This window comes from Mizuhopecten yessoensis, unplaced genomic scaffold, assembly GCF_002113885.1.
Source record: "Mizuhopecten yessoensis strain PY_sf001 unplaced genomic scaffold, ASM211388v2 scaffold8463, whole genome shotgun sequence".
Classification (NCBI taxonomy): domain Eukaryota; kingdom Metazoa; phylum Mollusca; class Bivalvia; order Pectinida; family Pectinidae; genus Mizuhopecten; species Mizuhopecten yessoensis.
Window position 1 is genome coordinate 141,191 of NW_018407560.1, and position 27,785 is coordinate 168,975.

The 27,785-nt window shown below is 39.6% G+C and overlaps 1 protein-coding gene across 2 annotated transcripts; it reads right to left on the minus strand.

Moving 5' to 3' along the window:
- Positions 1-323: 323 nt before the first annotated feature.
- Positions 324-27,729, minus strand: LOC110456005 (ubiquitin-associated and SH3 domain-containing protein B-like). 2 transcript variants are annotated; one of them, XR_002463538.1, is made up of 13 exons: positions 27,614-27,729; positions 25,844-25,897; positions 24,911-25,097; positions 23,455-23,647; positions 18,649-18,818; positions 16,991-17,199; positions 15,847-16,126; positions 13,512-13,641; positions 10,156-10,275; positions 7,930-8,022; positions 5,361-5,600; positions 1,286-2,380; positions 324-905 (listed from the first exon to the last, which is right to left on the minus strand). XR_002463538.1 is itself a non-coding variant. In XM_021506515.1 (12 exons), exons 1-12 carry the CDS (start codon positions 27,724-27,726, stop codon positions 2,139-2,141), a joined length of 2,031 nt encoding a protein of 676 aa, XP_021362190.1. In that variant the 5' UTR covers positions 27,727-27,729; the 3' UTR covers positions 324-2,138. The 2 variants fall into 2 exon arrangements, 1 of the variants encoding a protein (XP_021362190.1); XM_021506515.1 differs by having other exon boundaries at positions 324-2,380.
- Between the last annotated feature and the right edge of the window lie 56 nt (positions 27,730-27,785).

The window sequence follows — 27,785 nt, forward strand, 5'->3', positions numbered from 1 at the left end:
GTATACGGGATCAGTACTACTGTATACACAATCAGTACTACTGTATACTGGATCAGTACTACTGTATACACGATCAGTACTACTGTATACAGGATCAGTACTATTGAATACAGGATCAGTACTACTGTACACTGGATCAGTACTACTGTATACACGATCAGTACTACTGTATACACGATCAGTACTACTGTATACGGGGTCAGTACTACTGTATACACGATTAGTACTACTGTATACAGGATCAGTACTACTGTATACACGATCAGTACTACTGTATACTGGATCAGTACGACTGTATACACAATCAGTACTATTGTATACACGATCAGTACTAGTTTATACACGATCAGTACTACTGTATACACGATCAGTACTACTGTATATGGGGTCAGTACTACTGTATACACGATTAGTACTACTGTATACGGGATCAGTACTACTGTATACGGGATCAGTACTACTGTATACTGGATCAGTACTACTGTATACGGGATCAGTACTGCTGTATACGGGATCAGTCCTACTGTACGCAGGATCAGTACTACTGTTTACTGTATCAGTACTACTGTACACTTGATCAGTACTACTGTATACGGGATCAGTACTACTGTATATGGGATCAGTACTACTGTATACAGGATCAGTACTACTGTATACCAGGGAAATGTCCTTTACACCTTTGTTATGATGACAGTAAATATTTGTTCACAGCATACCATATACATGTATAGTCATTACATGTGAAAGCTGTAATTCACACAGAGTAAATACCAGGTATGGATATTTATGTGAAGCGTACAGGTTTTATTTGGTGAAAATTTCCTAGTATATAATGATTTTAATCCCTTTATTGCTACTAAATACAGACTGTTTGTGTGGTACAGACTGAGTCAGTAGATGTAGACCTGTTATACAGTAAAACCTACTGCCGCAATGATATAATCTTCTGGCTGTAGTTACGGCTGTGTGTCAGGGGTAGAGCTGTTATACAGTAAAACCTACTGCAGCAATTTTATAATCTTCTGGCTGTAGTTACGGCTGTGTGTCAGGGGTAGAGCTTTTATACAGTAAAACCTACTGCAGCAATTTTATAATCTTCTGGCTGTAGTTACGGCTGTGTGTCAGGGGGAGAGCTGTTATACAGTAAAACCTACTGCCGCAATGTTATAATCCTCTGGCTGTAGTTACGGCTGTGTGTCAGGGGTAGCCCTGTTATACAGTAAAACCTACTGCCGCAATGTTATAATCCTCTGGCTGTAGTTAGGGCTGTGTGTCAGGGGTAGACCTGTTATACAGTAAAACCTACTGCCGCAATGATATAATCTTCTGGCTGTAGTTACGGCTGTGTGTCAGGGGGAGAGCTGTTATACAGTAAAACCTACTGTAGCAATGTTATAATCCTCTGGCTGTAGTTACGGCTGTGTGTCAGGGGTAGACCTGTTATACAGTAAAACCTACTGCCGCAATGATATAATCTTCTGGCTGTAGTTACGGCTGTGTGTCAGGGGTAGCCCTGTTATACAGTAAAACCTACTGCCGCAATGTTATAATCCTCTGGCTGTAGTTACGGCTGTGTGTCAGGGGTAGACCTGTTATACAGTAAAACCTACTGCCGCAATGATATAATTTTCTGGCTGTAGTTACGGCTGTGTGTCAGGGGTAGACCTGTTATACAGTAAAACCTACTGCCGCAATGATATAATTTTCTGGCTGTAGTTACGGCTGTGTGTCAGGGGTAGACCTGTTATACAGTAAAACCTACTGCCGCAATGATATAATTTTCTGGCTGTAGTTACGGCTGTGTGTCAGGGGTAGCCCTGTTATACAGTAAAACCTACTGCCGCAATGTTATAATCCTCTGGCTGTAGTTAGGGCTGTGTGTCAGGGGTAAACCTGTTATACAGTAAAACCTACTGTAGCAATGTTATAATCCTCTGGCTGTAGTTACGGCTGTGTGTCAGGGGGAGACCTGTTATACAGAAAAACCTACTGTAGCAATGTTATAATCTTCTGGCTGTAGTTATGGCTGTGTGTCAGGGGTAGAGCTGTTATACAGTGAAACCTACTGTAGCAATGTTATAATCTTCTGGCTGTAGTTAGGGCTGTGTGTCAGGGGTAGACCTGTTATACAGTAAAACCTACTGCCGCAATGTTATAATCTTCTGGCTGTAGTTACGGCTGTGTGTCAGGGGTAAAGCTGGCGGCTCTATAAATGTCCACTTCTTTCTTGCTGGATCTTCCTCGATGGCACAAAGACAGCAGTATGGCACTTTAGGCAGGATCTGTTTATAGTCATTTAGGTTTCGAGCTCCTCTTCCCACTAACAGTCTTGTACTCAGTTCCAGCGTTCCCGCATGTCCAACAAATAACAGATTCCCACCTAGAACACATCAAACACAGCCAATCAGGGACACTCAAACCAACGTCCATCTTATACAGTTTTTATGAAACAAGCTTCAACAGATACCCTAAAAGATGCATGGAATAAAAACATCTGGATCTTCTCACCATTGTGTGATAAATACCTGCTGTAGATTATTGTTAGGTATTATAGCTGCAGTTACTTCCCTTTAACAGAATCAGTAGAATGGTAGTCTCCTGTTTGTGTTGACACTGATCAATAACAATCACTAAAATGCTTTACTTTTCAAAACTCCCATCATGATCAAATATATAAAATAAAAAAGAAATTAAACAAGAGGCACAAAGGGCTTGTATCGCTCACCTGGATATCTAAGCAATCATGGTAAAATATTCTCCAAATGAGTTATAAGGGAATATGCCAGACCCCAAGGCCAATCCTTGTAGCATATCTGTATTAGATTTTTCATGCCCAGCAATTTTATGTATGGTTATGGGGTGGGGATCTCAACTGTTTCCAAGCTGTGATTCAGAAATTAGGTCCCTAGGGTTGTTGCCAGACCCCAGGATCAATTCTAATAACATGACTGCATTTGTCTCTTTTTGCCCAGCATTTGTATATATAGTTTTGGGGATGGGATCTCAACCGTTTCCAAGTTATGACCAAGGGATTAAGTCTGCAAGGGTGGGACAGACCCTGGAGTCAATTCTAATATCATGATTGAATTCGTCTCTTAATGCCCAACAATTGTATATATATAGTTTTAGGGTGGGGATCTTAACGATTTCAAAGTTATGACCCAGGGGTAAAGTCTCCAAGGGTGGGGTAGTCCCCAAGGCCATCCTGGAAGCATATGTGCATTCATCTCTTTATACTCAGCAATTGTATATATGGTTATAGGGTGGGGATCTCAACTGTTTCTAAGCTGTGACTAAGAAACTAGGTCCCAAGGGGTTTGGTCAGACCCCAGGGTCTATTCTAATATCATGACTGCATTCGTCTCTTTATGCCAAACATTTGTATATATAGTTTTGGGGTGTGGATCTCAACCATTTCAAAGTTATGACCCAGGGACTATGTCTTCAAGGGTGGGGCCAGACCCTAGGGCCATCCTGGAAGCAAATGTCCATTCTTCTCTTTATACTCAGCAATTGTATATATGGTTATATGGTGGGGATCTCAACCATTTCCAAGTAATAAACTTTTTTTGGCCCCACCCCTTAGCCCGGGGGGTTAGCCCCACCATTTATACAATTTTGAATCCCTGCCTACAATGAAAGCTTCCAACTAAATAGGATCGATATCCATGGCATAGTTCTACAAAAGAAGTCGTTTATAGCAATATAGCCAAATTGCCCCCTTTTGACCCTGCCCCTCAGCCCCCTGGGAGGTCAACCACACCATTTGTACAATTTTGAATCCCTACCTCCCATGAATGCTTTTGATCAAATATGATTGATATCCAGTGCATAGTTCTACAGAAGAAGTTGCTTGTAGCAATAAAGCCGAATTGCCCCCTTTTGGCCCCGACTCTAAGCTCCCTGGAGGGTCAGCCCCACCATTTGTACATTTTGAATCATCACTAACTAGGGATGCTTCCAGTCAAGTATGGTTGACACCCATCACTTAGTTCCAGAGAAGAAGTCGCTTAAAGCAGTATAGCTAAATAACCTTTTTTGGCCCTGCCCCTCAGCCCCCTGGGAGGTAAGCCACACCATTTGTACAATTTTGAATCCCCACCATCTAGGGATGCTTCCAGTCAAATTTTGTTGAAATCCAATAAGTGGTTAAGAAGAAGAAGTCGTTTAAAGAAATTGTTGACGTACGGACAGACGACGGACGACGGATGGACGCCACGGCATGGCATAAGCTCACCTTGGTCCTTCAGACCAGGTGAGCTAATAAAAATCAATTGTGTCTTTTTTTCAATTTCTCACTCTTTTTTATTGAAACTTGAAACAATGTGTCCTGTTTGTTGTTTTCCATTGATCTACTTTTACTACAGTATTACATACCAGTTATGATTGAATGAGGGATTATATTTGACTCAGAAGGATTTTACTGAGGGAGTCGTGAGAGGCCAGACATTATGTAATCTAAAGTATTCAGGTATCAGAGTACAGTAGAAATGACTTGACCCTAAAAATAAAGGGCATGTCTCGGATAAACATGGATAGCGGATTCATCCTGCACAACACACCTACATATATATATATATTTATAAACTACATTTTGAATACATCTATTTTTGAAAGAATGATTTTTTTTTTCAAAAAGTGATTTCCCCAGATTTGGGACTTGTGAAAACCATGGTTACCACATCAAAAAACGCCAAAAAATGCAAAAAAATATGATTTTTACCCCAAAATTTGACCCACGCAAGTAGTATTTTTTTTCTTAAAACCTGTCTTAAATTAAATATCACCTTCTCAGAAACAGAAATACTCATGTTTTAGCATTAGGTCGTTCAACTGGATTTTTCACGATATTTACACATGACAAAAATAGACTACATGAAAAGCTAACTTTTGTTGTGTAGACACAGATTTGTAAATGGCCAAAAATGTAGTCTCAAGCCAAATTCAATTTTTTTTTTTTTAAATGTGAAGCCCACATAGTCCAATTCATCATGTATATGCTAATTTTAGAGCTGATTTTTTAAAAAAGTTTTAATACATGTAATACTACAAAAATATCCCCATGGCCACCGTACCTGCTACCTCAGGGACTTAAGGCAACTGTTACCTGTAACATTGATAACGACAGGTACCAATGTAGTCAGTGTTACAAACAAGCTTTTCAGGCTGGCTCTTACTCCCTTGTTTACAAGCTGCCTGATCATCTGATCAAATCCTTGCTTTTCCAAATGGCTGTCTTGTACACTGCCCTCAGGCAGCCCCCTTCCCTTATACATTACTCGACTTCTGATCAGAATAGTCAAATACAGGTATGAACTACTTTTAGTACTTGAGCTCCAATTTTGCTGTAAATAACTTACCTTCTAGTTCGTGGTTTTTGAGGATCTGTTTGGAAGTCTCGGTCGACCGGGCATATAACACCTCCACTGGTTCATCTTCCTGGAGTTTCTCTCTGGGGTATTGTGGCACATAGGTTGTATCCACAGGGTAGCCATGCTGCAAGAGTTCGGAGGGTGACATCCACCGCGGGACACCTGCCTGGTACCCTGTCCACTCGTACAGGCCCGGCTCGATTCTCAACTTCCATGGTAAATTAAACACTAAAAGCACAGGTAAGTGGACATTTTTACAAAATTTGATAGAGGACATTTTATTGTCAAAGGAGTATCATTTTTAATTCTTATCATATTTTTCATGATATGATAATTTCTCATGAATTTATTTTTTACATCTGGTTTGTGAAATTTGTAGTTGCCATATACATCACTCACATAAATACGATATCATACCTTCACATACCAGATAAATACGATATCATACCTTCACATACCAGATAAATACGATATCATACCTCAACAAATTAGATAAATACGATATCATACCTCCACAAATTAGATAAATACGATATCATACCTTCACATACCAGACAAGAGGCCCAATGGGCCTGAATCGCTCACCTGGTATTAATCTCACACTTGTAATCTTAAAAGTGGACTAAAATGTAGCTACAGGAAGAATATCAGTGTTTGATTCATAAGAGCCTATTAAAAGATTTAAACATGACGCCTGTGACCTTGAATGTCGAACAAGGACATTAGGTTGAACAGAGTTTAAAGTCTTCCAACCCAGCATGCTTTTGGCAAAATATCATAACCCTGGACCTATTGGTTATACAGAACAAGTCATTTAAAGATTTAAACATATATTGACCACTGTGACCTTGAATATGGGCGAAGGTCATTCATTTTGACAAAATTGGTAGCCCTTCATCCCAGCCTGTTAATGACCAAATATCATCGGCCCCTGTGACCTTGAATATATGTAAAGGTCATTCATTTGAATAAAACTTGGTAGCCCTTCATCCTGGCATGTTACTGGCCAAATATCATTATCCTAGGCTCCTTAGTTATTCAGAAGAAGTTGTTTAAAGATTTGTTAAGACAATTGACCCCTGTGACCTTGAAAATGAACGAAGGTCATTCATTTGAACAAACTTGGTAGCCCTTAATCACAGCATGCTACCGGCCAAATATCGTAACCCTATGCCTCTTAGTTATTCAAAAGAAGTTGTTTAAAGGTTTTTAACATTTTTGACCCCTATGACCTTGAATATAAGTCAAGGTCATTCTTTTGAACAAAAAAAAGGCAGCCCTTTATCACAGCATGCTAATGGCAAAATACCTTAACCCTAGGCCTCTTAGTTATTCAGAAGAAGTTGTTTAAAGGTTTTTAACATATTTGACCCATGTGACCTTGAATATAAGTCAAGGTCATTCATTTGAACAAACTTGGTAGCCTTTAATCACAGCATGCTACTGGCCAAATAGCATCATCCTAGGCCTTTTGGTTATTGAGAAGAAGTTGTTTAAAGGTTTTTAACATATTTGACCCCTGTGACCTTGAATATAAGTAAATGTCATTCATTTGAACAAACTTGGTAGCCCTTCATTCTAGCATGTTCGGGCCAGGTGAGCTAATAAATACAATATCATACCTTCACATACCAGATAAATACGATATCATACCTCAACAAATTACATAAATACGATATCATACCTTCACATACCAGATAAATACGATATCATACCCCAACAAATTAGATAAATACGATATCACACCTTCACATACCAGATAAATACGATATCATACCTCAACAAATCAGATAAATACGATATCATACCTCCACAAATTAGATAAATATGATATCATACCTTCACATACCAGATAAATATGATATCATACCTTCACATACCAGGTAAATATGATATCATACCTCCACAAATTAGATAAATATGATATCATACCTCCACAAATTGGATAAATCAATATCATACCTCCACAAATTAGATAAATATGATATCATACTACCACAAACTAGATGAATAAAACATGACTTAGTTCATTGTAAAAGTTCTATGTTTAGGTTAGGTGAGTTAAGTCACATTTTACTTGTTACAGGATATCAGTCCAACCCAGGATTCCTGTATTGTTACAGGATATCAGTCAAACCCAGGATTCCTGTATTGTTACAGGATATTAGTCAAACCCAGGATTCCTGTATTGCCAGATGTCAGAAAAGTCAGGTTTTGCTGTAATACAGGATGGAAGTGAAGTCATGTGTCATCTATTGGAAAGTAAGGTGGCTGGATCATCTACTGGGAAGTAAGGTGGCTGGATTTTCTACTGGAAACGAATGTGGCTGGATTATCTACTGGGAATTAGGGTGGCTAAATTATCTACTGGGAATAAAGGTTGCTGGATTATCTACTGGGAATTAAGGTTGCTGGATTATCTACTGGGAATTAAGGTGGCTGTTCCAAAATACAGTTTAAAGTGTAGACTGTGCCAATATAGATTTTTCATGAGAAGGGTAATATTTCACTCGGGGGAAATTCCAAGAATATAGTATGATACACATGAAAAGCTGACCTTTGAAGATCTCTGTGGCAGTTTGTACACATCGCAGGGAGGGGGAACAATATATACAGAACACTGTCACTCCGCTCTCCAGCAGGTTCTCCGCTGAAACATAAATTACACTTTATTACCAGAACTTTCATCAGAAACACAAATTTGGCCATTACTTATACTTATGGTGTACTTATATATTCACCTCTGTGATGCGCCAGATCCCACTAAACTTAAACTATGTCTGTTAGGTCTTACACACTAACAAGTCAAATGTAAAGTCCCTCACCGCTTACACCAAACACACTGAATTTATACTTTAGATGTAAGGTCTCTATCTCCTTACACCAAACACACTGAACTTATACTTCAGATGTAAGGTCTCTATCTCCTTACACCAAACACACTGAATTTATACTTTAGATGTAAGGTCTCTATCTCCTTACACCAAACACACTGAACTTATACTTTAGATGTAAGGTCTCTATCTCCTTACACCAAACACACTGAACTTATACTTTAGATGTAAGGTCTCTATCTCCTTACACCAAACACACTGAACTTATACTTTAGATGTAAGGTCTCTATCTCCTTACACCAAACACACTGAACTTATACTTTAGATGTAAGGTCTCTATCTCCTTACACCAAACACACTGAACTTATACTTTAGATGTAAGGTCTCTATCTCCTTACACCAAACACACTGAACTTATACTTTAGATGTAAGGTCTCTATCTCCTTACACCAAACACACTGAACTTATACTTTAGATGTAAGGTCTCTATCTCCTTACACCAAACACACTGAACTTATACTTTAGATGTAAGGTCTCTATCTCCTTACACCAAACACACTGAACTTATACTTTAGATGTAAGGTCTCTATCTCCTTACACCAAACACACTGAACTTATACTTTAGATGTAAGGTCTCTATCTCCTTACACCAAACACACTGAACTTATACTTTAGATGTAAGGTCTCTATCTCCTTACACCAAACACACTGAACTTATACTTTAGATGTAAGGTCTCTATCTCCTTACACCAAACACACTGAACTTATACTTTAGATGTAAGGTCTCTATCTCCTTACACCAAACACACTGAACTTATACTTTAGATGTAAGGTCTCTATCTCCTTACACCAAACACACTGAACTTATACTTTAGATGTAAGGTCTCTATCTCCTTACACCAAACACACTGAACTTATACTTTAGATGTAAGGTCTCTATCTCCTTACACCAAACACACTGAACTTATACTTTAGATGTAAGGTCTCTATCTCCTTACACCAAACACACTGAACTTATACTTTAGATGTAAGGTCTCTATCTCCTTACACCAAACACACTGAACTTATACTTTAGATGTAAGGTCTCTATCTCCTTACACCAAACACACTGAACTTATACTTTAGATGTAAGGTCTCTATCTCCTTACACCAAACACACTGAACTTATACTTTAGATGTAAGGTCTCTATCTCCTTACACCAAACACACTGAACTTATACTTTAGATGTAAGGTCTCTATCTCCTTACACCAAACACACTGAACTTATACTTTAGATGTAAGGTCTCTATCTCCTTACACCAAACACACTGAACTTATACTTTAGATGTAAGGTCTCTATCTCCTTACACCAAACACACTGAACTTATACTTTAGATGTAAGGTCTCTATCTCCTTACACCAAACACACTGAACTTATACTTTAGATGTAAGGTCTCTATCTCCTTACACCAAACACACTGAACTTATACTTTAGATGTAAGGTCTCTATCTCCTTACACCAAACACACTGAACTTATACTTTAGATGTAAGGTCTCTATCTCCTTACACCAAACACACTGAACTTATACTTTAGATGTAAGGTCTCTATCTCCTTACACCAAACACACTGAACTTATACTTTAGATGTAAGGTCTCTATCTCCTTACACCAAACACACTGAACTTATACTTTAGATGTAAGGTCTCTATCTCCTTACACCAAACACACTGAACTTATACTTTAGATGTAAGGTCTCTATCTCCTTACACCAAACACACTGAACTTATACTTTAGATGTAAGGTCTCTATCTCCTTACACCAAACACACTGAACTTATACTTTAGATGTTAGGTCTGCTGTTCCTGTCACCATGCAAACACACTGAACTTATACTTTAGATGTTAGGTCTGCTGTTCCTGTCACCAAACCAACATAACCACTACTTCGGACTCCTCCATGTATATTTACCTGTAAGTTTAGCTTGATAGTGACCTATGACAGTGAGGGGTGGGTCTTTGATATATTCCAGGTGTGTTTTCCTTTTTGGCAGTTCCCTGAGTAAATTCAAATTGTTCCTTTTGTAGTTACCTGAAAGCAAGTCATCTAAGGTAAACATTGGTCTTTGAATCAAATGATAACTATAATTTTTTCAATAAATAATAGCGTAACAGCATATAGTATATATTGCATATAAGAGCACAGAAACAGGGGTACAGTCCTGTAGGTTAGCCAGATAACATTGAAGGGGTGATCACGACTGGGCGTCAGAAATGAAATCATTTGTTCTCTTTGTGGTAGCCCACCCCCCCTCCCCTCATCACTAATCAGAAATTTTCATTGTAAACTTATATCATTTTAACAGCCTAGTACTTTAAAAGCTATTTTGGCATGTAAAAAAATATGTTTAGATGGCAGGGCGGTTTAAAATGATGAAAGTAAAAAATATTTAGAAACTTTCTTTAAACTTAGGTAATATGTATTTTAGTATAACAATGTTGGTATTTTAGTTTAACAATGTTGGTATTTAACAATGTTGCTATTTTAGTATATCAATGTTGGTATTTTAGTATAACAATGTTGGTATTTTAGTATAACACTGTTGGTATTTAAGTATAACAATGTTGGTATTTTAGTTTAACAATGTTGCTATTTTAGTATATCAATGTTGGTATTTTAGTATAACAATGTTGGTATTTTAGTATAACACTGTTGGTATTTAAGTATAACAATGATGGAATTTTAGTTTAACAATGTTGCTATTTTAGTATAACAATGTTGGTATTTTAGTATAACAATGTTTGTATTTTAGTATAACACTGTTGGTATTTTAGTATAACAATGTTGGTATTTTAGTATAACAATGCTGGTATTTTAGTTTAACAATGTTAGTATTTTAGTTTAACAATGTTGGTATTTTAGTATAACAATGTTGGTATTTTAGTATAACAATGTTGGTATTTTAGTATAACAATGTTGGTATTTTAGTATAACAATGTTGGTATTTTAGTATAACAATGTTGGTATTTTAGTATAACAATGTTGGTATTTTAGTATAACAATGTTGGTATTTTAGTATAACAATGTTGGTATTTTAGTATAACAATGTTGGTATTTTAGTATAACAATGTTGGTATTTTAGTATAACAATGTTGGTATTTTAGTATAACAATGTTGGTATTTTAGTATAACAATGTTGGTATTTTAGTATAACAATGTTGGTATTTTAGTATAACAATGTTGGTATTTTAGTATAACAATGTTGGTATTTTAGTATAACAATGTTGGTATTTTAGTATAACAATGTTGGTATTTTAGTATAACAATGTTGGTATTTTAGTATAACAATGTTGGTATTTTAGTATAACAATGTTGGTATTTTAGTATAACAATGTTGGTATTTTAGTATAACAATGTTGGTATTTTAGTATAACAATGTTGGTATTTTAGTATAACAATGTTGGTATTTTAGTATAACAATGTTGGTATTTTAGTATAACAATGTTGGTATTTTAGTATAACAATGTTGGTATTTTAGTATAACAATGTTGGTATTTTAGTATAACAATGTTGGTATTTTAGTATAACAATGTTGGTATTTTAGTATAACAATGTTGGTATTTTAGTATAACAATGTTGGTATTTTAGTATAACAATGTTGGTATTTCAGTATAACAATGTTGGTATTTTAGTATAACAATGTTGGTATTTTAGTTTAACAATGTTGGTATTTCAGTATAACAATGTTGATATCTTGGCTCCCACCATTGTACCATCTTCATTACTCCTATGTTAGTTTGATCTTTTCTCTTCTTTTCTCTTATCTGTTTGATCAGTTAGCCTGTCCCCCATCTTAATCAGTCTTTTGATCAACCTCAAAAGTTAACATGCACAACAATTTGAGAAAGATCCCTCCAGTACTTTCTGATAAATAGTGCTAACAAACTTTAACTTTATGAGGAACCTTCATGTAAAATTTGAGAAAGATCCCTCCAGTACTTTCTGATAAATAGCGCTAACAAACTTAAACTTTATGGGGAACTTTCATGTGAAATTTGAGAAAGATCCCTCCAGTACTTTCTGATAAATAGCGCTAACAATCTTTAACTCTCAAATTAGGGACAGCTGGCCGTCGGCCATCTTGGTACTTTCTAAGAAATAGCGCTAACAAGAATTGTTTAAGGACGGACAGAATGACGGACGGAATGGCAGAATGACCGACAGACAGACGATTGATCACAGACGCAGGGTGATTCGAATAGCCCACCATCTGATGATCATGGTGTGAGGATGATGGTGTGAGGATGATAGTGTGAGGATGATGGTGTGAGGATGATGGTGTGAGGATGATAGTGTGAGGATGATGGTGTGAGGATGATAGTGTGAGGATGATGGTGTGAGGATGATGGTGTGAGGATGATAGTGTGAGGATGATGGTGTGAGGATGATGGTGTGAGGATGATAGTGTGAGGATGATGGTGTGAGGAGTGTGAGGATGATGGTGTGAGGATGATGGTGTGAGGATGATAGTGTGAGGATGATGGTGTGAGGAGTGTGAGGATGATGGTGTGAGGATGATGGTGTGAGGATGATAGTGTGAGGATGATGGTGTGAGGAGTGTGAGGATGATGGTGTGAGGATGATGGTGTGAGGATGATAGTGTGAGGATGATGGTGTGAGGATGATAGTGTGAGGATGATGGTGTGAGGATGATGGTGTGAGGATGATAGTGTGAGGATGATGGTGTGAGGATGATAGTGTGAGGATGATGGTGTGAGGATGATGGTGTGAGGATGATGGTGTGAGGATGATGGTGTGAGGATGATGGTGTGAGGAGTGTGAGGATGATGGTGTGAGGATGATGGTGTGAGGATGATAGTGTGAGGATGATGGTGTGAGGATGATGGTGTGAGGATGATAGTGTGAGGATGATGGTGTGAGGATGATAGTGTGAGGATGATGGTGTGAGGATGATAGTGTGAGGATGATGGTGTGAGGATGATGGTGTGAGGATGATGGTGTGAGGATGATGGTGTGAGGATGATGGTGTGAGGATGATGGTGTGAGGATGATGGTGTGAGGATGATGGTGTGAGGATGATGGTGTGAGGAGTGTGAGGATGATGGTGTGAGGATGTGAGGATGTGAGGATGTGAGGATGATGGTGTGCAGATTATGGTGTGAGGATGATGGTGTGAGGATGATGGTGTGAGGATGATGGTGTGAGGATGATGGTGTGAGGATGATGGTGTGAGGATGATGGTGTGAGGAGTGTGAGGATGATGGTGTGAGGATGATGATGTGAGGAGTGTGAAAGGTTACACTTACCTTCCTCATCAAAACACATGTCAAACCAGTCCTTTCCCACAGTAAAATCTACCCGCTCGCCGTGTCTCACTACAAACAGTTTGCGTGGTTCACAGCGGTCTGGTTCTGATAATGGGGATCTCTTCTTCACCTAGCAATCAAATATGACATGTTAACTCTTGTTGTATTACCATATGGTTTTGGAAATATTTATTGTTCTGTGTATCTTTCAAATTCTTGTCTAGGGCAAGGTATCACTAAGCACTAACATTTTAATAATGGTTCTCACTTGAACATGTCTATCATCCTATCAATCTTAAGGTTACTTCTAAACATAAATATTTTACTACTTCAGTCATTTAGATTATATAATACTGTCACATGTACAGAATGCTAACCAAATCATGTCAGATGTACAGAATGCTAAACAAATCATGTCAGATGCACAGAATGCTAACCAACTCATGTCAGATGTAGAGAATGCTAACCAAATCATGTCACATGTACAGAATGCTAACCAAACCATGTCAGATGTACAGAATGCTAACCAAATTATGTCAGATGTACAGAATGCTAACCAAACCATGTCAGATGTACAGAATGCTAAACAAATCATGTCAGATGCACAGAATGCTAACCAAATCATGTCAGATGTACAAAATGCTAATCAAATCATGTCAGATGTACAGAACTGCTAACCAAATCATGTTGCTTTTCAAAATGAAAATTTAAAAAATCCTAATAAATTAAATGCATTATATATCAGGATCTGGTCCTTTCAGTTTTTAAGGAAAAGCCATTCAAAGAAGATAATTTAGCAACAGACAACTGCAGGTACTGCACCTAAACATAAGCTGGCACTGCACCTAAATATAAGCTGGCACTACACCTAAACATAAGCTGGCACTACACCTAAATATAAGCTGGCACGACACCTAAACATAAGCTGGCACGACACCTAAACATAAGCTGGCACAACACCTAAACATAAGCTGGCACTGTACCTAAACATAGCCTGGCACTACACCTAATCATAAGCTGGCACTGCACCAAAATATAAGCTGGCACTGTACCTAAACATAGCCTGGCACGACACCTAAACATAAGCTGGCACTGTACCTAGACATAGCCTGGCACGACACCTAAACATAAGCTGGCACTGTACCAAAACATAGCCTGGCACTGCACCTAAACATAAGCTGGCATGACAACTAAACATAAGCTGGCACTGTACCTTAACATAGCCTGGCACTACACCTAAACATAAGCTGGCACTGTACCAAAACATAGCCTGGCACTACACCTAAACATAAGCTGGCACTGCACCTAAATATAAGTTGGCACAATACCTAAACATAAGCTGGCACTGCACCTAAACATAAGCTGGCACGACACCTAAACATAAGCTGGCACTGTACCTAAACATAGCCTGGCACGATACCTAAACTTAAGCTGGCACTGCACATAAACATAAGCTGGCACTACACCTAAACATAAGTATCTAGTGGGACCGTAAACAAACCTGTGCGTATCTAGTGGGACCATAAACAAACCTGTGCGTATCTAGTGAGACCTTAAACAAACCCGTGCGTATCTAGTGGGACCGTAAACAAACCTTGGCACAACACCTAAACATAAGCTGGCACTACACCTAAACATAAGCTGGCACTGTACCAAAACATAGCCTGGCACGATACCTATACATAAGCTGGCACTGTACCTAGACATAGCCTGGCACGATACCTATACATAAGCTGGCACTGTACCAAAACATAGCCTGGCACGATACCTATACATAAGCTGGCACTGCACATAAACATAAGCTGGCACTGTACCTAGACATAGCCTGGCACGATACCTAAACTTAAGCTGCCACTGCACATAAACATAAGCTGGCACTGTACCAAAACATAGCCTGGCACGATACCTAAACTTAAGCTGCCACTGCACATAAACATAAGCTGGCACTGTACCAAAACATAGCCTGGCACGATACCTATACATAAGCTGGCACTGTACCTAGACATAGCCTGGCACGACACCTAAACAAAAGCTGGCACTGTACCTAGACATAGCCTGGCACGATACCTAAACTTAAGCTGCCACTGCACATAAACATAAGCTGGCACTGTACCAAAACATAGCCTGGCACGACACCTAAACAAAAGCTGGCACTGTACCTAAACATAGCCTGGCACGACACCTAAACAAAAGCTGGCACTGTACCTAAACATAGCCTGGCACGATACCTAAACATAAGCTGGCACTACACCTAAACATAAGTATCTAGTGGGACCATAAACAACCCTGTGCGTGTAAACTAACCTGTGCGTATCTAGTGGGACCGTAAACAAACCTGTGCGTATCCTTTATTGTCATGCCACAGATTGTCGTAGGTATCATCCAGGACCTCCAAGGTAAACCCATTACTTTGAAGAATGATGGGCGTGGCTCCCTGAGGGATAAGAGGTGTGGTCCCATGAGGGATAGAGGGGTTTGCACCTTTAGGGTAAGTTGGTGTGGCTCCCAAAGAGACGAGAGGTGTAGCATCCTGGGTAATGAGGGGTGGTACTCCTTTTGGATTGATGGGTGTGGCCCCCTGATGGAGCTCTACCATAGCCTCCATAGGTAAAGACCTGCGATAGAAATAACAGAAATGAAACAGAAATGAAACAAAGAATTGATAATGCCTATATTACTTACATACTTTATAATACTTTTAAGTACGATTTCCTTTAACAGTTTGATCTTGTGCTATTAAAGTCTAAAGGTCAAATATGATGTCTACAGAAACTGTCTTCCCAAAATGTCAGTTCTCTCTGTAAATGTACTTTTGTGTATGCTGTACATATATTTTCACAAGATGTAAATAGAGAATTTGTCAAAATACACAGTACAGACTTTACTAGAAATAACTGGGTTTTTTTTTAAGATGGCTTGGTCAGAGCTAATATTTCTGTGATAATCAAATGTTCATGGAATGATGTACAGCAGTTTTGGGGTAGCTAACCCTATTGTGGTAAAGACAGTGGTGTTGGGGTAGCTAACCCTATTGTGGTAAAGACAGTGGTGTTGGGGTAGCTAATCCTATTGTGGTAAAGACAGTGGTGTAGGGGTAGCTATCCCTATTATGGTAAAGACAGTGGTGTTGGGGTAGCTAACCCTATTGTGGTAAAGACAGTGGTGTTGGGATAGCTATCCCTATTGTGATAAAGACAGTGGTGTTGGGGTAGCTAACCCTATTGTGGTAAAGACAGTGGTGTTGGGGTAGCTAACCCTACTGTGGTAAAGACAGTGTTGTTGGGGTAGCTAACCCTATTGTGGTAAAGACAGTGTTGTTGGGGTAGCTAACCCTATTGTGGTAAAGACAGTGATGTTAGGGTAGCTAACCCTATTGTGGTAAAGACAGTGGTGTTGAGGTAGCTATCCCTATTGTGGTAAAGACAGTGGTGTTGGTGACACCTCATTGTCTCTACAGTTTTGGCAGGGGAATAACATACCTGTGTAACGTCCAGGTACGGGTGTCGGCGGTCCTCTGTGTGTAGGTTCCCGGGAAGTATCCAGAGTTTCCAGTTAGCCATGATATTCCTTTATACCAGCCATCCTTACTCTCCTGGATCTCTGAGGGCTCCACATACACAAAGTCCCCATCAATTAACTCCAACTCGTCTCCATGCTGTGTGGTGTACGCTTTCAAAACCTTACGCACCTAATTTAATGAAACATATGTATACTCAGTTCACAAGAAAAGCGGTAATATATCGGAGCCCCTGTGGTTACAGGGATAGCGGTCATATATTCTGAGTCCCTGTCATTACAGGAATAGCAGTCATACATCAGAGCCCCTGTGATAACAGGAATAGTGTCATATATAGGGGCCCCTGTGATTAGAGGAATATCGGTCATATATCGGAGCCCTTGTGATTACAGGAATAGCGGTCATATATCAGAGCCCCTGTGATTAGAGGAATAGCGGTCATATATCAGGGCCCCTGTGATAACAGGAATAGTGGTCATATATCAGGGCCCCTGTGATTAGAGGAATAGCGGTCATATATTGGAGCCCCTGTGATTACAGGAATAACGGTCATATATCGGAGCCCCTGTGATTAGAGGAATAGCGATCATATATCGGAGCCCCTGTGATAACAGGAATAGCGGTCATATATCGGAGCCCCTGTGATTAGAGGAATTATGTCATATATTGGAGCCCCTGTGATTAGAGGAATAGCGGTCATATATCCGAGCCCCTGTGATTACAGGAATAGCGGTCATATATTCGGAGCCCATGTGACTACAGGAATAGCCGTCATATATCGGAGCCCCTGTGATTAGAGGAATAGCGGTCATATATCAGAGCCCCTGTGATTACAGGAATAGCGGTCATATATTCGGAGCCCATGTGATTACAGGAATAGCCGTCATATATCGGAGCCCCTATGATTACAGGAATAGCGGTCATATATCTGAGCCCCTATGATTAGAGGAATAGCGGTCATATATCGGAGCCCCTGTGATTACAGGAATAGCGGTCATATATCGGAGCCCCTGAGATTAGAGGAATAGCGGTCATATATCAGGGCCCCTGTGATTACAGGAATAGTGGTCATATATCGGGGCCCCTGTGATCAGAGGAATAGCGGTCATATATCGGAGCCCCTGTGATTAGAGGAATAGAGGTCATATATTGGAGCCCTGTGTGACCTTCATAGGTAACTGTCATGTGTGACCTTCAAAGCCAACTGATATTGATCAATTACACACATGTCACATGTTAGTGTCGATTCATTGTTAACATGCACCTACCAGCTAAACAACTGGAAAATTTGAAATCTGAAATCTGAAAAAAAACTTTGCGTCAAAGACGGATGACATGTGTGAATTGTCATGATTCTATTGTGTTTTAATTTGATTACATAATTGCTCACTGACCATTGATCCATGATTTTTATCAGATTTAAATAACTTTAGTCAGGAATTTGAATGTGTGGACAAGCCAATTTTCCCATCGTTACGTAAATATTTTGCAGCTTTACCTTGACCTCAAAAATATGACCTTGACCTTCATCAGGTCTTGAAAGATTCATGAAAACTTTGGTGAAAGCTGCATGCAAACCAACTGTTGACAGATGAAAAGTAAGAACATTGAGCTAGCTACCTCACAGTGTGCCCTAGTGATATCACGGGAGTAAAGTCGGAAGTCCCAGCGTACATCAGCATCAAGATTGATTTCCTTGGCCATAGTGAGCAGTTTATCATGCTGGTCGACTTGGTACTGGTAGGCCAGAGTCATATGAAGCTGTTTCTTGTGTGGTTCAAACTTTACTCCTGTAAAACAGATCAAAGAAAACATCAAATTATCTATATATAGCTGAATCCTTACCTCTTAGGAATCAAACACAAACCTTTCAACATACAGAATGACATATCTGAGGATGAAATATCTGAGGATGACATGGTTTGCACCCATCACAGATTCAGACTAACCCCTAGTTTGTACCCATCACAGATTCAGACTTACCCCTAGTTTGTACCCATCACAGATTCAGACTTACCCCTAGTTTGTACCCATCACAGATTCAGACTAACCCCTGGATTGTACCCATCACAGGTTCAGCCTTACCCTTAGTTTGTACCCATCACAGATTCAGACTTACCCCTAGTTTGTACCCATCACAGATTCAGACTAACCCCTGGATTGTACCCATCACAGGTTCAGACTTACCCCTAGTTTGTACCCATCACAGATTCAGACTTACCCCTAGTTTGTACCCATCACAGATTCAGACTAACCCCTGGATTGTACCCATCACAGGTTCAGGCTTACCCCTAGTTTGTACCCATCACAGATTCAGACTTATCCCTAGTTTGCTCCCATCACAAATTCAGATGTGCTGTCAAAGTGATTACCATGTACCCCCCTCACTTCACTAGGTGGGTGGTATAAATACAGAGGTGCTGTCAAAGTGATTACCGTATACCCCCCTCACTTCACTAGGTGGGTGGTATAAATACAGATGTACTGTCAAAGTGATTACCATGTACCCCCTCACTAGGTGGGTGATATGAATACAGACGTGCTGTCAAAGTGATTACCATATACCCCCCTCACTAGGTGGGTGGTATAAATACAGACGTGCTGTCAAAGTGATTACCATATACCCCCCTCGCTAGGTGGGTGGTATAAATACAGATGTGCTGTCAAAGTGATTACCATGTAACCCCCTCACTTCACTAGGTTGGTGGTATAAATACAGACGTGCTGTCAAAGTGATTACCATATACCCACCTCACTAGGTGGGTGGTATAAATACAGACGTACTGTCAAAGTGATAACCATGTATCCCCCTCACTAGGTGGGGGGTATAAATACAGACGTGCTGTCAAAGTGATGACCATGTACCCCCTCACTAGGTGTGTGGTATCAATACAGATGTGCTGTCAAAGTGATTACCATGTGCCCCCCTCACTAGGTGGGTGGTATGAATACAGACGTGCTGTCAAAGTGATTACCATGTACCCTCCTCACTAGGTGGGGGGTATAAATACAGACGTGCTGTCAAAGTGATTACCATATACCCACCTCACTAGGTGGGTGGTATAAATACAGATGTACTGTCAACATGATTACCATATACCCCCTTACTAGGTGGGGGGTATAAAAACAGACATACTGTCAAAGTGATAACCATGCACCCCCCTCACTAGGTGGGTGGTAAGGATACAGATGTACTGTCAAAGTGATTACCATGTCCCCCCTCACTACACTAGGTGGGTGGTATAAATACAGACATGCTGTCAAAGTGATTACCATATACCCCCTCACTACACTAGGTGGTTGGTATAAATACAGACGTGCTGTCAAAGTGATTACCATGTACCCCCTCACTAGGTGGGTGATATGAATACAGACGTGCTGTCAAAGTGATTACCATGTACCCTCCTCACTAGGTGGGTGGTATAAATACAGACGTACTGTCAAAGTGATAACCATGTATCCCCCTCACTAGGTGGGGGGTATAAATACAGATGTACTATCAAAATGATTACCATATACCCCCTTACTAGGTGTGTGGTATAAAAACAGACATACTGTCAAAGTGATAACCATGCACCCCCCTCACTAGGTGGGTGGTAAGGATACAGATGTACTGTCAAAGTGATTACCATGTCCCCCCTCACTACACTAGGTGGGTGGTATAAATACAGACATGCTGTCAAAGTGATTACCATATACCCCCTCACTACACTAGGTGGTTGGTATAAATACAGACGTGCTGTCAAAGTGATTACCATGTGCCCCCCTCACTAGGTGGGTGGTATGAATACAGACGTGCTGTCAAAGTGATTACCATGTACCCCCTCACTACACTAGGTGGGTGGTATAAATACAGACATGCTGTCAAAGTGATTACCATATACCCCCTCACTACACTAGGTGGTTGGTATAAATACAGACGTGCTGTCAAAGTGATTCCCATGTGCCCCCCTCACTAGGTGGGTGGTATGAATACAGACGTGCTGTCAAAGTGATTACCATGTCCCCCCTCACTACACTAGGTGGGTGGTATAAATACAGACATGCTGTCAAAGTGATTACCATATACCCCCTCACTACACTAGGTGGTTGGTATAAATACAGACGTGCTGTCAAAGTGATTACCATGTCCCCCCTCACTACACTAGGTGGGTGGTATAAATACAGACATGCTGTCAAAGTGATTACCATATACCCCCTCACTACACTAGGTGGTTGGTATAAATACAGACGTGCTGTCAAAGTGATAACAATGTATCCCCCTCACTAGGTGGGTGATATAAATACAGACGTGCTGTCAAAGTGATAACCATGTAGCCCCCTCACTAGGTGGGTGGTATAAATACAGATGTACTGTCAAAATGATTACCATATACCCCCTTACTAGGTGGGTGGTATAAAAACAGACATACTGTCAAAGTGATTACCATGTACCCCCCTCACTAGATGGGTGGTATAAATATGAATGTACTATCAAAGTGATTACCGTATACCCCCCTCATTAGGTGGGTGGTATAAATACAGATGTACTGTCAACATGATTACCATATACCCCCTTACTAGGTGGGGGGTATAAAAACAGACATACTGTCAAAGTGATTACCATGTACCCCCCCACTACACTAGGTGGGTGGTATAAATACAGACGTACTGTCCAAGTGATTACCATGTACCCCCTCACTACGCTAGGTGGGTGGTATAAATACAGACGTACTGTCAAAGGGATAACCATGTATCCCCCTCACTAGGTGGGTGGTATAAATATAGACATACTGGTAAAGTGATTACCATATACCCCCCTCACTAGGTGGGTGGTATCAATACAGATGTACTGTCAAAGTGATTACCATGTACCCCCTCACTACGCTAGGTGGGTGGTATAAATACAGACGTACTGTCCAAGTGATTACCATGTACCCCCTCACTACACTAGGTGGGGGGTATAAATACAGACGTACTGTCAAAGTGATAACCATGTATCCCCCTCACTGGGTGGGTGGTATAAATACAGACGTGCTGTCAAAGTGATAACAATGTATCCCCCTCACTAGGTGGGCGATATAAATACAGACGTGCTGTCAAAGTGATAACAATGTATCCCCCTCACTAGGTGGGTGATATAAATACAGACGTGCTGTCAAAGTGATAACCATATATCCCCCACACTAGGTGGGTGGTATAAATACAGACGTGCTGTCAAAGTGATTACCATGTGCCCCCCTCACTAGGTGGGTGGTATAAAAACAGACATACTGTCAAAGTGATTACCATGTACCCCCCTCACTAGGTGGGTGGTATAAAAACAGACCCCCTCACTAGATGGGTGGTATAAATATGAATGTACTATCAAAGTGATTACCGTATACCCCCCTCACTAGGTGGGTGGTATAAAAACAGACCCCCTCACTAGATGGGTGGTATAAATATGAATGTACTATCAAAGTGATTACCGTATGCCCCCCTCACTAGGTGGGTGGTATAAATACAGATGTGCTGTCAAAGTGATTACCATGTACCTCCCTACTAGGTGGGTGGTATAAATACAGATGTGCTGTCAAAGTGATTACCATGTACCCCCCTACTAGGTGGGTGGTATAAATACAGATTNAGGTGGGTGGTATAAATACAGACGTGCTGTCAAAGTGATTACCATGTACCCCCCTCACTAGGTGGGTGGTAAAAATACAGACGTACTGTCAAAGTGATTACCATGTACCCCCCTCACTAGGTGGGTGGTATAAATACAGACGTACTGTCCAAGTGATTACCATGTACCCCCTCACTACACTAGGTGGGTGGTATAAATACAGACGTACTGTCAAAGTGATTACCATGTACCCCCTCACTAGGTGGGTGGTATAAATACAGACGTACTGTCCAAGTGATTACCATGTACCCCCCTCACTAGGTGGGTGGTATAAAAACAGACATACTGTCAATGTGATAACCGTATACCCCCCTCACTAGGTGGGTGGTATAAATACCAGACAAAAAATTGACCAATCTGTTACTTAAGTGTTCACTGAGAGCTAAGATTATTTTTTTTCTGTGAAATATATCATATTATTTATGATCAAATCCTTTCCTTTCCATTGCTGCCTGAGCACTGACATTACCTGATTTGTTCTGTCTGACCACTGAAATTACCTGATTTGTTCTGCCTGAGCACTGACATTACCTGATTTGTTCTGCCTGAGCGCTGACATTACCTGATTTGTTCTGCCTGACCACTGACATCACCTGATTTGTTCTGCCTGAGCACTGACATTACCTGACGTGTTCTGCCTGAGCACTGCCATTACCTGATTTGTTCAGCCTGAGCACTGACATTTCCTGATTTGTTCTGCCTTAGCACTGACATTACCTGGTTTGTTCTGCCTTAGCACTGACATTTCCTGATTTGTTCTGCCTGAGCACTGACATTACCTGATTTGTTAAGTTCATCTCCAACTTGATTGGTAACATCTGACAGGAACCTATAGAAATCTTCCTGTACAAACAGTCCAATGAAATTCACTTGACTGAAAAAGTCCAGCTTCATTCTGTCTGGTGCCTGGCGTAGTTTGGTCTGTAACTTCTGAACAGCAGAGGTGACCTCATGTACTTTACAATCCTCAACCTTCAGAAAGACAGAAAAGTAATTTGTTTTACTCCGTTTTACAGTCGACTTAACATTTATCTACGTCACCATTACAGGTGACTTAACATTTATCTACGTCACCATAACAGGTGACTGAACATTTATCTACGTCACCATAACAGGTGACCTAACAGTTAACTACGTCACCATTACAGGTGAGTAAACATTTATCTACGTCACCATAACAGGTGACCTAACAGTTAACTACGTCACCATTACAGGTGAGTAAACATTTATCTACGTCACCATTACAGGGGACTACATTTATCTACGTCACCATTAAAGGTGACTACATTTATCTACGTCACCATAACAGGTGACTGAACATTTATCTACGTCACCATAACAGGTGACTGAACATTTATCTACGTCACCATTACAGGAGACTACACTTATCTACTTCACCATTACCGGTGACTTAACATTTATCTATGTCACAATTACAGGCGACTTAACATTTATCTACATCACAATTACAGGTGACAAAAAATTTATCTTCGTCACCATTACAGGTGCCTAAACATTTATCTACGTCACAATTACAGGTGACTTAAAATTTATCTGCGTCACCATTACAGGTGCCTAAACATTTATCTACTTCACAATTACAGGTGACTAAACATTTATCTACTTCACCATTACAGGTGACTAAACAGTTATCTACGTCACCATTACAGGGGACTACATTTATCTACGTCACCATAACAGGTGACTGAACATTTATCTACGTCACCATTCTAGGTGACTAAACATTTATCTATGTCACCATCACAGGTGACTTAACATTTATCGACGTCACCATTACAGGTGACTACATTTATCTACGTCACCATTAAAGGTGACTACATTTATCTACGTCACCATAACAGGTGACCTAACAGTTAACTACGTCACCATTACAGGTGAGTAAACATTTATCTACGTCACCATCACAGGTGACTTAACATTTATCTACGTCACCATTCTAGGTGACTAAACATTTATCTACGTCCCCATTACAGGTGACTAAACATTTATCTACGTCACCATAACAGGTGACTAAACATTTATCTACGTCACCATTACAGGTGACTACATTTATCTACGTCACCATTACAGGTGACTTAACATTTATCTATGTCACCATCACAGGTGAATTAAGAACTTAATGCTTACGATTAAAAGATTATTGCAGCTACTGAACACACAGGTTGAAAGTAAAATGTCACCATGAAATATGTCATTAAATTAATGTTGGCTTACAGTGAAGAATGGACAGAGTGTGATATGTGGGAAGTATGCATGAGATCCATTCCATCCACAGCTGTTGAGGGACTTCTCAGCAAATTCTACAATCTGTTTCTGCAGTGCTCCCTGAGGGACAAGATAGAGGATGTATTCGCGGCCTTTGTTCTCATCCAGGTGTGGGTCGTTCACATGTGACAGGAGCCTATTTTATAAGAAATAGGGAAATTCATGACCAACTGTTTACTTATAAACTGACCAACAACAACAAAAAAAATGAAAGTTACATACTATCGAAGATGGAATATTTTGGAGGAACAAGTCCCAATTTGTGAAATCATCCACATCATAAAAAAATATGTATGGTATATATATATGTTCCAAATATAAATGTTACAAATATGTATGGTATATATATATGTTACAAATATATATGTTACATATATATATATGTTACAAATATGTATGTTTTACCAGTCAGATTACATACGTGTACAGTACATTACATATAAATGTTTTACCAGTCAGATTAAATACGTGTACAGTACATTACATATATATGTTTTACCACTCAGATTACATATGTGTACGGTACGTTACAGATATATGTTTTACCAGTCAGATTACAAATGTGTACGGTACGTTACAGATATATTTTTTACCAGTCAGATTACATATGTGTACGGTACGTTACAGATATATGTACATGTTTTACCAGTCAGATTACATATGTGTACGGTACGTTACAGATATATGTTTTACCAGGCAGATATACATATGTGTACGTTATGTTACAGATATATGTTTTACCAGTCAGATTACATATGTGTACGGTACGTTACAAATATATGTTTTACCGGTCAGATTACATATGTGAAGGGTACGTAACAGATATATGTTTTACCAGTCAGATTACATATGTGTACAATATGTTACAGATATATGGTTTACCAGTCGGATGCCAGTTGTACTCCACGATCTCCTGTAGATGCTATTGCCTTTTCCCTACAACAACAAAAAAGATCAAACAACTTTTTAATCATTATTTTTTCCATGGTATCTATTTACATGACAAACATGAAAAGAACATGTAATATCAGATGTACATGTCTCCGTGGCGAGTCCAGGATAGGGCGTAATAGGCGTACATGTTATAAAAAAAACACAAAAAACCGATCGTAATCTGCTAATATTGTATTGAATATGGCATTTTATCATATTCAATCATCTATTCCACATTAAAGCCTACAATATTTTTAGAACGAAAGAACTTAATACTTCAGTGTTTGTTTGTCTTGTTTATTCACACTCACACCTATTCAACATACAGACTTCCTCTGTCTGAGGTCTGGTCGCGGATTGACAGGCGTCATCACACCTCCTCAGACCAGGGGGACACCTGTACATTAACAGTAGATGGTCTATCATGATATCATAATAGTCACATGTGTACATGTTCATCAACCTGAACGCATACACTTCACACACACATGTTTAAAAAAAACAATAAGCACAAAAATGTCTCCGTGGAAGGAATTGGCCAGGCAGTCTTAACACACTTGTATACAGGGGCGGGTCAAGGTGAGGGCGTATTGTATACCGGGGCGGGTCAAGGTGAGGGCGTATTGTATACAGGGGCGGGTCAATGTGAGGGCGTATTGTATACAGGGGCGGGTCAAGGTGAGGGCATATTGTATACAGGGTCGGGTCAAGGTGAGGGCGTATTGTATACAGGGGCGGGTCAAGGTGAGGGCGTAAAAAAAACAAAAAAACACTATCATAATCTGCTAATATTGTATTGAATATGGCAATTTATCATATTCAATCATCTATTCCACATTAAAGCCTACAATATTTTTAGAACGAAAGAACTTTATATTTCAGTGTTTGTTTGTCTTGTATCATGTGTGTCGTTCAACGAAACCAGAACTTAATCTAAAATAGAGATATTTATCAGTCTGGCTACTTCATAATTTGATGCTAAATTTTTGAAATCCAGAATCTTCTGAGCTTCCCCATGGACCCTCTACCAGGGCAACCGTAATTACGCCTCCCGTTCATAAAATCCTGGCCTAGGACTATTGAAATGTTAAGTAACGCCTTACATGTATACCCTAGAATTTGGAATTTCTTGTTATTGGTCTACTGCTGTTAAGATCCATCCAATCATTTTAATATACCATAGACAATTAATGGAGAGAATTCGGCATAAAAAATGTCAAACCCTGACACTTTAACTATAAAATATACATGCTCCAAGTCAGGAACCGTTACATTAGTGCATTTCACAATTATTTTATGTTTTTTAGCAAAAAAAAGGTCCTAGAAACGCCCCTGGTATATACTCTTATAACATAATTAATAGCCCGCTGGTCAGCCTTTTTTCTATCGGATATGATTTTACGGACTGCGACAGCGCCTGTCAAAAGTATCTATATAGGGAAACAGAATACTGATTTTCTTGTTTTGGTGAAAACAATGCATCATGTTGAAAAAAAACAGTGTCATCTTTGTGAAATAACATTACCATTTTTTGTCGAAAAACAAGTTATCTCAAAATCTGGCTAATGATATAAATCGGATATAAATAGGATACGTTTGGATGAAGATCATGACGGAGTGAGTCATGATACAAAATGTGACACCCGACATGTCCAACTTATAGCGGAGTAGCCTCCTCCTTATGTCTAACCCAAACTCGTGAACACATAACTAACTCACGCTCGTTGTTTTGAAAATCCCATCTGTAATAAAATGTCCCGGTCTGACTTTGATTTCTGGCGTTTGATTGATTCATCTCTCCGATGTCTGGTCGGCAGTACACCAGAGGCCATCTTACTTCCTCAAATGAAAGGGGAGGTAACTCATTAAAGTTGACATGTTGCTGAAAGCA

Excerpts from the sequence above, each read along its gene's own strand:
- LOC110456005 (XM_021506515.1), bottom strand. The coding sequence starts at position 27,726 with ATGGCCTCTGGTGTACTGCCGACCAGACATCGGAGAGATGAATCAATC. Across the intron at positions 23,648-24,910 it reads CACTCTGTCCATTCTTCACT|GTTGAGGATTGTAAAGTACA; the intron begins GTAAGCCAACAT and ends GTCTTTCTGAAG. Across the intron at positions 5,601-7,929 it reads TGCCACAGAGATCTTCAAAG|TGTTTAATTTACCATGGAAG; the intron begins GTCAGCTTTTCA and ends CTGTGCTTTTAG.